At 36.1% G+C, this 12,940-nt stretch overlaps 2 protein-coding genes and 1 pseudogene across 2 annotated transcripts; all 3 read left to right on the forward strand.

Annotated features, from left to right (window-relative positions):
• The first annotated feature begins 662 nt into the window (after nt 1-662).
• On the forward strand, nt 663-10,461 carry LOC6583957 (protein snakeskin). Its single transcript, XM_002009581.4, has 3 exons — nt 663-829; nt 9,247-9,364; nt 9,454-10,461. The coding sequence occupies exons 1-3, from the start codon at nt 788-790 to the stop codon at nt 9,672-9,674; spliced, it is 381 nt and encodes a 126-aa protein (XP_002009617.2). The 5' UTR covers nt 663-787; the 3' UTR covers nt 9,675-10,461.
• Nucleotides 7,596-8,490, forward strand: LOC6583956 (annotated as a pseudogene).
• Nucleotides 10,462-12,377: 1,916 nt separating the features above from the next.
• LOC6583959 (acylphosphatase-2) lies at nt 12,378-12,858 on the forward strand. The gene has a single exon (XM_002009583.4). It carries the CDS (start codon nt 12,476-12,478, stop codon nt 12,788-12,790), a length of 315 nt encoding a protein of 104 aa, XP_002009619.1. The 5' UTR covers nt 12,378-12,475; the 3' UTR covers nt 12,791-12,858.
• Nucleotides 12,859-12,940: the final 82 nt, after the last annotated feature.

The raw sequence follows: 12,940 nt of genomic DNA on the forward strand, positions 1-12,940 counted from the left end.
TTCCATATAATAGGTTTTCATCTAGTGTTTCCTTAAGACTCAACTAAAAAATAAAAAACGCTCTTACATAGTCAACAAAAAGTTAAGTAACATTGTGAATGCTCTTCAATTTTGCAAAGCTATCTTCATAAATCTTACGGTTTGGATCTGTCAGTTACTGAAAAGTCCATAATAATATTAATACTTCGCTCTATATATGTATGTATAGTAGTAGCATATGTACATATGTATGTATATGTATTATACAAAATATAATCTAAAATTTAATTTAGTTTTTTAGTTATTTACTTTAATAACACATATAAAAAGATGGCCTTACATATGCAAATAAGTATGTGCGTGCATATAAAGGTATAATATGTTAATATAGTACACATGTGTTTTGTATTTGGCAATTAATGTTGATAAGAATTGAAGTATCTCTCCGTATTTGTAAATATGTATGAACATACATGCGTACATACATACATACATACATACATGCATGCATACACTAACACATACCAATTGCTCATGTCGACGTCAAATGCGTTGTTCTCAGTCGCTGTCGCAGTCACAGTCGCAGTCGCTGTCGCTGTTGCCGCTATTGCTGTTGATTTCGGTATGACTGCGCTACGCCTCTGCCTGGATTGGCTGAGCTTTGAATACGCGCGCTGGCGTACCTTCGGTTCAGTCAGTTTTCGCACAGCGCTTGGCAAAGACGTGCACACGGTCAGCTGCGTGAAGTGAAGAATTAGTCAAAAACAATAATAAAGAAGCGAAACACAAACGTATTAACGGGAACGCCATGGAGTTTAACAATCGTTTGCTATTGAAGATCATTGAGCTGGTGAGTAATGATTGTTGACTATTGTAATTATACACACATGTATGTATGTATGTGTGCTATGTGCGGTATCTATTCTCTGTGGCTGTATATCCAGGCATCCAGGCATACACATGTATGTATGTATGTATGTATGTATGTATGTATTTATCTACTATGCTGTGAGTCCTGTTCAAACTGTTCTCAACTCTGTGTCGCAGCTCCCTTTTGGGCTACATTTTCTCTCTACTTTACTCTCGCACCGGCTGCTGTTGCGCCTGTTGTTTGCTCTTGATTTTGTTCTTAGTCAACTCCACCTTCTTCTTTTTCTTCTTCTTCTACTTTATTTGTTATTGTTGTCGTTTCTACCCTTGCATCAGTTGCCTTGAATCAACCGGTTTGCATTGCTCAGACTCGTTTTCATTATTGGTCATGACTTCATTTGAAGTTTCTTTTTTTGGCAGTGATTGTTGTTGTTGTTGCTTTTCGTTTTATTATTGTTGTTGTTGTGCGTGCGTGCTTCCTTTTTTGTAACTGCGTAGTTCTCTAATGCGTGGCTGGCATTTCAAGTCTTTTGTGTGATCCCCGGGCTCAGCCCGGCCCAGACCGAGCCGGCATGATGTCATTAATCTGTTGAGATTGTCTGACCAATTGTATTAGAAGATGAGGAAGAAGAATACAAAACAATAATGATTGGCCGCCGCGCTCCATGCACATGTGGCCAGAGAATCGTAACAACAAAAGCAATCAACTTGCTCCGACTTCCGCCGATGATGCTCTGCTATATCCATGATGTCACCGTTGCGCAGATTATTTGATTCGCATATTATATTTATTTACTTTATTCGCTTATTATATACATATATCGACGTCGACGTCTCTTGATTTGCGACTGTCTGTCTGTCGGCATAAACCAAATTGTTGTTTATTATTATTATAAACATTAAAATTCGGCAAAATTTTATTGAAGATCGGATTAAAAAAACGAAATATGGCAGGCCGCAAGTATTGTCAGCGTTCTGTTAACGGATATTACGCAGTCCAGTAACATGCCAGCTCGAACTCTCTTAGCTTTGGCTCTTTCGGTGCCAAAAATGGGAAATTTGTTTGGAAAATATATTGAAATTCCTTTAAACAATTGAGTTTATCAGCTGACCTCGTTTCCCAAATGTGTTTATTTTGCAAATTCGCAATTGCAATGGCAACGGCAGTTGCATATAGTACTTACTCGAGGCATAGATAGCGCCGACCTAGTCCAGCTGACGCATGCAGATTGCGGTTCATGGATCTAGAGTCTTATCGCCTTGGGATGACTGTGATGGCTGGAATCACTTCAGAATAACATTCGTATACTCATTTCGGCTAGCATGGAGTATATTGGTTTATTGCAATCAGCGAATGGCTATAGAATATATTTTTTATATACTTAAATATGTTTTTATTTATCGAATAGATTGAATAATATTAATAAAAATATATTTAATTATATTTAAGAGTTTTTACGAGTTTATATAGGCATTATATAGTCGCTTACAGCCGCCTGCAGTATTTTGACTTGTTTTTAAATATAGAACACTTTCCTTCTTAGTATTGGAAGATTTCAGATTTGAATAAATGTAACCAATTTGGCAATTTCGAAAATTTCGGGAATTTGTATATTCGTTGATATTATTTTATTTTCGGGTTGAATGAACTTAGAGTTTTGGTAGCTGGCTGATAATAGATTTTGTGTATATATTATATATATTATAAACAAGTATATTACTATTTATATACCCCATTGAGGGCGTGGCTTGGATAAGATTTTGCAGAACTCTGCCTCTTAACTGCTCCTCTAAAAATTCTTCATTCATATATATTGGAAGCGTGTTTAAACTGACAAACTTGTTATTATCTATTGTACAGTTTTTTAACTGGCATTCAAATCAAATTAAGCTTGTGTATGGATTACTGTTTATGTTCTCTATAGATAGGCCCATACATTATTTTATTATGTTTTGGATAACAACATCCAGATAAAATGGAGCGAGTATTATATCGTCGTTTATAGCCGCCTGTCGTGCTTCGAGTGGTATTTTAGAGCTGTCGATCATATTTAAATATAAAACACTTGCCCTAGTGTTGCTATAGTATTTTATATTTAAATATGATCCACGTACCATTTATCATTGGATGATTTCACATTTCAAGTGAACAATTTGTCGCTTAATTTAACAACTGTTTTAATCTTGACTTTCAATTAAGATGCACGCATCTGAGTAGGAGATATAGCAGTGTATAACTATATCATATATAATATATATACTATTCATATATTTATAATTGAAATACTTGCATATATATGCAAAGTTTACAGGTAGAATGCGTACAGCAATCAAATCCGGAGCATCTCCGGGCTAGGGCCTTAGCCCGGGTTGAGTTAGGCATAAACAAATTGTTGCCTTGGCATGAATCAGAGTGTGATCAATTTATTAATACTTTGAGCCGTAACTGGTTCTAGGCAAACGGCTAGATCTGGCCTTGAGTGTATAAAGGGACCACACCTTAAAGGTATATGTATAGCTGAGCTCTCTGTGGGAATTGGCTGGCTAATTAAATGAAATGAAATGAAATGAAATGCTATGGAATGGACTGAAGTGAAATGAAACCAAGACGCGCCTCAAGTCGCATTGGCACGTAATCGACGTCAGCGTCAGTCGATCACGAACTTGTGTTGATGATGATGATCACGATAATGATGATGATGTCATAATTATAGCAAGTGTGAACTCGAACAGAATCATATTACGCATACGCCATGTGCGCCAGCGTCGGAGGCAGCCACGAAAGGTCGAAGCTGCGGGCACTGCATTGAATAAACAATAATCGAACTAATGTGTGCGAGTGTGGCATAGCTAATTGTTAATGCTTGTTGCTCTTGTTGTTGCTGTTGTTGTTGTTGTTGTTGGGTCATTTAATGAGCTAAACAGCAGCAACAATTGTTAGTAGCTGAGTCATCTTCATTCAATAATAGTGGAAATTCGCAACATTCTTTAGCAACAAAATATGATTGTTATTTGCTTTGTTTTTTATTTTTTGTTTTTTTGGCAACGCCAGTCACGGGCCCCAAGGCACAGCAGATAAGGCGACGCATTTATTGTTTGCATTAGATATAGGTAAACAGAGGGACAGAGGGACAGGCAGACAGACAGACATGTTCATAGTGTGATCCATGTTCAAATCTCTATTCAAAGTTTTTCTATTTTTTTATATATTTATTTATTTTATTTTTTTTTTTTCGCACTACAGCAGCAGCAACAATTCTTGCAACACACTCGCAAATCTGTTTGCGAGCTAATAAATGTTTTAGCTGCGAATCTGTGCGCGCTATTTGTAGCGCATTTATTATTGTTCGCAATGTTAATTCATTTGTGCTGCTTCTTCTTCTTTCATTTCTCATTTGTTGTTGTTGCTTTTGGGGCATGGCCCATTGTTGCCAGCTCGGAGCAATGGCCATTGTCAATGGCATGTCGGCGTCATATAATTAATTGCTAAATGCCTTGCCCCGTTTACCCTCCCTCCCACCTCCCACCTCCCCTCTGCCCCCTCCGCCTCCTGCTCCAAACTAAGCGCGTTACAAACCGTCGCTGATATATGGGCATGGCTCCCCTCGATCAGTTGTTAGTGCAATTGTTGTTTGTTTACTTTCTAGTCGCACAGGCTTAAGTTTTGGGCAGCCAACGGACGGGGCTCATAGCAAGGTGAAATTTCAACTAACGATTCGCCACACTTAATGGAATACTAACTACCCAAATTGGTCATGAAAACTATCCAAATGAATCGTGAAAACAGAGTTGAGAATGAATGGGGTATTCCAGTGTGAAAATTCGGATGTTTCATTCGAATTTAGATTAGAGCATGCCATTCAGAAAAAAAAGGGTAGGATTTTTGGTTAAAGGGAACTTTTGTATACCCTATAGTTTCAAGGGTTTCAGGTAGTTTAATATGAAAATCATTAGCTAATCCAAGTTTTCCTATACAATAATGGAAATTTTGTATAAATTATACCCTATAAAAGAGAAAACAAAATCAGAAAACTTATTTCTAATATTGATTAAAATAAATCATTCAATAACTAATATTTATATCTAGAGTTAAAGCAATCTTTTATATGCCCTGCACAAAAATAGCCGAAATGGGGTCCTTTATTAAGAAGGCAGAGCTTTTCGTTTTATATCAAATATTCCCAAGCTCATGTTTAAATCAAAGTTTTAGACAGGCCAAGAAACATTCTTATAACTCCCTAATTGCTAGAGGTAAAATTATCTAATTTTTGTAGTAATTAAATGATCTAATTTTGAAGCAGTTTGAATTTGGGGAAGCTCCAATACAACCTAACAGAATTTTCTTAAAAAACTTTCGTCTTTTGTTTTTCCATGTGTACGTAAAAGAAAAAAAAAAATAAGTTTTTAGATTTTTATGCATTTTTCATTGCCATGTAAATAATTTTTGATTATAAACAAAATTTGACAACAATAATAGGAGATGGTTCAAGCTTTTATGTTGGGTTCATGTTATTGGCTATAAATTATAAATGTTTATGTAGTCGAGACATGTTAGACATACTAAATTTAAATTCTAAAATTAGGACAGTCTGGAGCTATAGATGGATGTTTTTAGATATATTGATGTTTATATAGTTTCGCCCTGAGACTTCGGGACTGTTTTCGTATATTATTTGTTATATTACTCTACTTATGTTAGGCTTCGGAAATTGAGGATATATGCCTATGTAGTCTATTAAATGGGATTACTGGGATTACTTTATGTAGGCTGGCAAAGCTGGCATCTATAGATGCTCTGATGATGATTGGAGCTATATGAATATCAAATTCCAGAAATGAACCTTAATATTTTCATCAAAATGATGGGGGCGTGACAAGCTGTCTAGTCTCTACTATAGCTGCCATAGTCTTGGATTTGTATACCCCATCTGTGGAGAGGGCAGTGAATTATTGGTATACGAATAACTTAGCTAAAGATTCCCAGCTGCCCATTCAATTGAATTACACAAAATATCCGTATGGCAAATAAAAACAAATGGGCGTCCGTTCGTAATTATTTGGCATACAAATTTTATTTGTACTTTCCTAAGTTCTTTCTGCTTTTATCATCCAAATTTATTTGCTACTAATGGGCGTGAAGTAAACAATAATAAAACACATGCGCTGGCATTAAAATATTGGCTATATACAATATATACGTATCTGGATACCTCTCCCTCTCTCTCTCTATATATATATATATATAGAGGTATATATAGACCGATATGACTGCATTATCTGCAACTTAATAAACATGCTACCTTAATGACTTTTCGTCGTCATCGTTGTTGTTGTTGTTGTTAGCTCATATTACAAATCAAACAATTGCCAACTGTGTGTGTGTGTGTGTGTGTGTTAGCCTTGACAGGATATGTAAGCATGTCTCATCCTTTTAGCTGGCAATTAACGGCGTCTAACAGCGTTTCTAATTGATTGATTGATTGCCCCAGTTAAGCAGGAAGCGTTCCCATGTCATTTATATATACATACACACACACACACACACACACACACACACACACACTCACTCACACACCCATTTATATCAGCTATCTGTATATATACATCTCTCTCTATACACATATAGCTTAATAGCTCCATTTGTTGACAATGGCTCGTCAATATTACGGCCATTTGTCATATCAATATCTAAATAATTTTCATATTTGATAAGCAAATTGGCTTTAGTTCGCTGGGAATTCCGTATGGCACTAAGTCCCGCGACTTATAGCCATTATATTGTAGACTTATGATATAGAGCAACAGGCAATAGGACCTGGGGCTTCTATATGAATGCGGAGACTTTACTCATTAAGCGTGGAGCACTCAAAGCGCAAAGAAATGAAGTGGATTCAAAATTAATAATAGATAAGGAGAGATAGATAGACATACATATACATACATATGTATATGATAAAGCGACAGAGTAGAGATGTAAATCATAAAGAACCAAAATATTTAGATAAGTGTATTCAAATCTAAATATTAATATAAATATAACAGATATATAATAGATATAAGTATATTAAGTTATATGTAAATATTTATAGCTAGATAAAAAAAAGTTATGACATATATAGAAAGATGGATAAATATATAGACTCATAGATAGAAAACAGAATAGATTGTTATCTATGTTTATATAGATTTGTTAATACATACATAGTTAGAGAATAGAGTTGATAGGCAGATAAACCAAAATAATAATATTAAGAATATTTAGTTATTTAATATTCGCTTTTTCTACTGAAAATTACTGAAAATCAGTTTTTTTTGTTTTTATTTATTTATTTTATTTATTTTGTGGATTGGTGTATATATAATCGTAGATAAAACTTAGTGCTATCAAAGCTTAAAATAGAGTCTTTATTAAAATGTTTCTGTACTTTCAAGACTTACTCAGATAATTTAAAGACATGTTCATAATATAGGAAAAATCTCAATGCAGCATTGTTGTTGTTAACCAAGAATCTCGTGCTTTTCCTTCTCTATGCGTTTTCCTCTTCTATAAAAATGTGCAAAATGTTTGTGCATGCACTTTTCTACAGTTAATAACTGTACATATGTCTTTACCTATGTTCCTCAGTTGATTTTGTCTTTAACTCTGTTCCGTGTGAGTTTGTCTGTTCCGTCGTCCCGTTGTTCCAATGTTCCATTGTCCACTCGTTCGTGCAGCTTCCCGCCTGATCCAGTATTTTAAGCGCTAATCGCAGATCTTCACGGCGAGCATTATCATATTGATCGAGAGCGTGACGGATCACAGCTATAGCAGCCAGGCGATGCTCGTCTGTGGAACGCTAACCGGCTACCTGATCATATGCAGTGCACTGAGCATAGGTAATATCGCCCCACGATGATCGCAGGCAGTTGCCCGCCAGCCTGACTGTACGAATGTGCCTTCCATTCCATTGCAATTGCAGGGCACTTGCTGGGCGCCAAGCTGGACAAGCGCATCGATATACTCTTCACGGTCTCCGGCTGTGTGCTGTTCGTGTCGACGGGTGCCATCATATTCGATCGCTGGATGCACCGCGTCGAGCTGACCAGAAACAAGAACACCATCCTGGCCTCTGGAGTGCTCTCCTTTGCCACCGCCGCCTTTTTTATCGTCGACACATTCGTCATATTTCATGCCCAATAAACGTTCGACAAATTCCAGCAATGCCAAACACATTATTATTATTCACTTGGAAATCTAGATGAATCACTGGGTCTACGTGTGTGCAATATAGAGTTTAGTCACCAAAGAAACAACTGAACATATTTCTAATTAAAATTCTAGTGTCAACTATGCAATCTCGGGTTTCCTTTCTATATACAGAACTCTAAAGCAAACCGCAGTAAGTGTGCTCTAGTTGGAAATGCCTGACTAGGTGATACCCTGCATCCTGCGCAGAGCTGCTCCTCCAATCTGACTATTCTTCTTTTATACATACACACTCACATAAAGAGCGCCTGAGAGGAGCTAAGACATTAGAATTAGGGATATTTCCATAGAATTTAATCTAATTGGTATATAGAATATCTTGAAACTTGTCTTTGTGTATTATAGGTACAATAAAAGACAAAGTCTTATATTATGTAAAACATATTATATATGAAATATATATTATATTATAGTTATAATATATCAAATATTTTTCTTATAATATAATATTTTTTCTTATTATATATTTTGTGGTTTAATTATATTCAAAATTGTCCTAATGATTTTTATACTCATTCAGAAAAGCGAAATTAGTATATTGGTTTTATGAAATGTCCCTATTAAAGCTACACATTTCACAGCTCAAGATGCAAAAGATATGTCGGACTTACAATCGTGTTTAGGGGTGTAAGGGTCGTGGTGAATAACAAATACATATCCATATTTCCTAAAGCTTTATAACTAGAAGCTTTAATATTAAATGAGTCATTTTGGAACTCCTTTATCGAGGAGCAATTCAGAATCTTCACATCATTTTTGGGGGAAATGAAAATACCGAAAACTTACACACCGGAACTGTAGAAATTACAGGGTATGTTTGTCGATAATATTACAAATGTTAAATTGTAGGCAAATATGATGATCGATTTTGGCTATGTAGACTTTTGCTTCTTTAATTTTTCATTTCTAGCCGAAATGAAAAGGAAGAAACGAATAATTCTTAAGAATAATTCTTAAATTTCAATTTGATTCATTAGTAACTTTTAATGAAAGTATTAAAATGATAGATAAATCAAGCAGCTAGATAAGGCAGACAGTGATATATATATATATATATCGTTATTTTATATTCTCTGACAGAGTTTAACGTTTTAGGTGGCAAACCTAACTTGTATTTGCCATTATTGATGATGTATCTGATGTATTTACAGGGTATTGCCATCGCCTGTGTTGTGCTCTATGAGGTTGTTGGAGATCTGAGCAAGCGTCCGCTGATTGTGTGCGGCACCATTGTGGGCTACACAATCATCTGCGCCGTCCTGCTGATCGGTGAGTACCTAAAAAAAAACAGGAAAACTTTCTTATCTCAGATCTTAACTCTCTCTCTCTCTCTCTCTCGCTGGCTTATTACTGTGCAGGGCACTTCATCAACTCGGTTGTGGAGAAGCGTCTCAATGCGCTGCTCTCGCTGCTCGGCTGCATTCTGTTCGTGGCCTCCGGTGCCTTGGTCATTGATGAGTGGCATGATGCCTACGATTTCTTGAAGGATCGCAAGCGCAACGCCCTCGCAGCTGGCTCCCTGATGATCATCAATGGCGCCGTCTTTCTATTGGACATGCTCTCCATTTGCAGAACGTAAGCCCCAAAAGCAAACAAGGGGTATCCATGCAGAGAACAACTGTCTCTCTGTCTCTCTCTACAAATATATCTCTAATTTTTTTTTTTATTGTGAATCGAAATTCTCATGGCTTCTGTGTGGGTCATAAAATGCGAATAATGAATCTTGTGTAAACTATATATATATATATATATATATATATATATATATATATATATATATATATACATATATGAATATCATGTACACCCATCTATATACTATATGATTGTTCGTTTTTGTTTTTTTTTTTTATACATATATATACATAAATATACGTATACTATATATGATAATATCTATAAAGCACTTAAGCTAAATTCTGTTGCGCACGAAACAAAAATTTGCTAAACGAATATTAAATTGTTAACAGGAATCCATTAAATATATCTATATCTGTATATGTATTTGTTTAAGTATGCCTGTGCCTATGTGTGCACTCAGCTATAACTGCTAAAACTGTTGAATCTGTCTGAACTGGAAGTGGCCCATGTTTTTCCATTCAGCTGCACACCTGACCTGATGTCACCTGTCGCCAGCTGCGAGGCCGATCAAATCTCACCATTTACTCTTCATTCCATCCAACAAGCCATGCACCAAGATTGTTTTTAAATAAAATCTTATCATACGTACAAGCCTGGCATGATATAACGATTATATTCCCTACAGGATATCGAATATTTAACAACATTTAATTGTCAATCTGAAAACTGTATGTGTGTGCGTTTTTTTTTTTTTATAATATTAAATGCAAATTCACAAATTGTCATGAATTGTTTTCCTAAGCGGGGCAGATGGCTAAGTGATTTAAGATATCCTATATGCTTTTGTTTCTAATTTGAAAATTACAGGGTATTTAGCATTCGTTGCGCTGCTCATTTTGTTGCTTTATTGCCTTTGCTGTGTGTAACTTGTTGTTTTTGTTGTTGTCGTTGTCTTGGCTACTTGGCTAAGCAATTTATTTAATTTCTTAATTTATTTTTTACTCATCTATCTTTTCCCGCCTCTCCTTACTCCCCTCCCACCCACTAACTAGGCGCACCGTCGTGCCCGTCTTTAAGGAAGAGCCGCAACCGCCAAAAGACCAAGCTGAGAAAAATCGGTTTTAGAGGCAAACAAAATTTATTTTACAAAACAAAAAAAACAAAAGACTTCAAGCTGAGTTGTGATTTAAAATAACATATGATTAAACGTTATTTTTTATTTATTAATTTTTTTTTTTTATTATATTGTGAACTAATTGGAATTAAAAATTTATTGCAATTTTTCATTTTGTATGATTTTTGATGATGTTTTTTTTTTTTCAATGGAATTTTCTGTCATTTTAAGTTTTGACGTTGAAAAAACGGCTCATTGAGACGAGAGACATGTCAAACTTCAGACTGGCTAGAGGAAAATATGAAATGAAAATCTCATTCATTCACAACCGTCCGAGTTGGTTGTGCTGAAAAATATATTTTCATAGTTTTCTTTCATTTTCAACAGAAATTATAAAACCGTATCGAAAGTATATATATATATCTATAATATATTGATATAGATATATATTCCATTGTTCCCGTCTTTAGCAAAACGCGTCGCGATCAATTTGCATCGCGAATGCCTAAATTTTGGATGCTGCGTATCTGTATATATATATTTATCTATTTCGCGTGGCTCTACATTCGTCCACATGTATCTGAGTTTTGCAGCCAGCATTGGCCGCTTCGCGAGTCCCGCTAAGTTCTGGCAGCCGCACAGCCTCGTTGAAAAGATGCAGCAGGAGTCGGCGTACACTTTTCTGGCCAAGCACAAGACACGCAAGATGCTCCAGCCAGCAAATGCATCCGGGCTGGCCTCCCACGAGGTGCTGCTGTTGCCGCAGGGACGAGGCGTTGCTGCAAACGGAGCCCACACAGAAGTCCAGGAGGAGCCCACAGAAAACGAACAGTAAAAGGATGTCAGAAAGGGCGAAGGGCGAAGATTTAGCTTAGGGCGACGCAAATCGTTTAATGTTCAAGTTTAGTTTAGTCGATGGTCCAAATAGTTACACCCATGAGCAAATAAAAATTAGCACTGCAATCGAGTTATATTTGATGGGCATAGGGATACGCCTATATCCTCTTATTTCATGTGCAAATACAGTAGAATCAGGCTATAACGACTGCGCTCATAGCGCCCGTATGTTTATTGCGATGAAAATTCTGGTCCCGACAAACTTTTATGAGCAAACTTATATGGTAATAGCTACTTCTGGGTATACGCGACGGTCCCTCGAGCGTCGTTATAACCGTATTGGGTTGTATATATTCCTTCAGTTTTTTGCATGGCATGTTATTGAAGGCCTACTTTTGATTCCTTGAAATTGAAATCTATAATTTGAGTGTATCGATTAGCTTGTTTTTTTTTTTTTGTAAGATCAGCCCTAACGTCTAACAACATAGGTAACTTATGGAATATAGGTACTTGGGAAACTTATGGCTTCGATTAATGTATCGTATCTCTTGGTTCTATCGAGCTGTTCCAAGTCTCCTCAACGATTACTAAAATATTAAGAGAAAGAGATCAATGCAAGCGTTCCATTAACATCAATAAAAACTCTGCAAAGTTACGAGTTCTAATATTCTCTTCCCCAAAAAATCCATTTCCAAATAATCTTATGTACATCAATATAAGCTCTTCGTTTTTCATGTCAAATTTGTGACAGTTTATTTATTTTATTTTTTTTTTTCATTTTTGTGGGAATGAAATTATTTGTAAAACATCTATTCAAATATATACAAAATTAACCAAGTCTACCAAAAATGGCAGGATCTGAACAGAGTCCAAAGATTATGGCCTGCGACTTTGAGATAAATGGCAACCTGCAAAAGGAGGCCTTCGAGCTGTTTGCCCTCGCTCAGGCCAAGCTCTTGGGGCTACGTGGCTACATCATGCAGGTGACCGAAGAAAAGTTCAAGGGTCAGCTGCAGGGCGAGGGCAAGGTGATCGAGGCGTTCGAAAACCTTATCAAGAGCGCGGCCGAATATGTGGCAGCCATTAAGGAGTTTATCATAAAGAACTTAAAGATTATCGAAGAGTACACCTATGAAGTATTCGAGATCAAGAAGAAAGCCTAAGACAGTGACTTGGTTATTATCTAATACATACATATATATTTTGATTAAATTATAGTGCCCAATGTGAATATGCCCTGTCGCTTTCTGTAACCGATGTAGGTCATCCCAAAAAAAGAAATAGTCACCTGATAAGATATGGTATACATATGT

This window comes from Drosophila mojavensis, unplaced genomic scaffold (assembly GCF_018153725.1).
Source record: "Drosophila mojavensis isolate 15081-1352.22 unplaced genomic scaffold, ASM1815372v1 contig_136, whole genome shotgun sequence".
NCBI classification, from domain to species: Eukaryota; Metazoa; Arthropoda; class Insecta; order Diptera; family Drosophilidae; genus Drosophila; species Drosophila mojavensis.

Coding starts and splice junctions, on each gene's coding strand:
- LOC6583959 (XM_002009583.4), top strand. CDS start 12,476: ATGGCAGGATCTGAACAGAGTCCAAAGATTATGGCCTGCGACTTTGAG.
- LOC6583957 (XM_002009581.4), top strand. CDS start 788: ATGGAGTTTAACAATCGTTTGCTATTGAAGATCATTGAGCTG. Junction 830..9,246: donor TATTGAAGATCATTGAGCTG/GTGAGTAATGAT, acceptor ATGTATTTACAG/GGTATTGCCATCGCCTGTGT. Junction 9,365..9,453: donor CTGCGCCGTCCTGCTGATCG/GTGAGTACCTAA, acceptor ATTACTGTGCAG/GGCACTTCATCAACTCGGTT.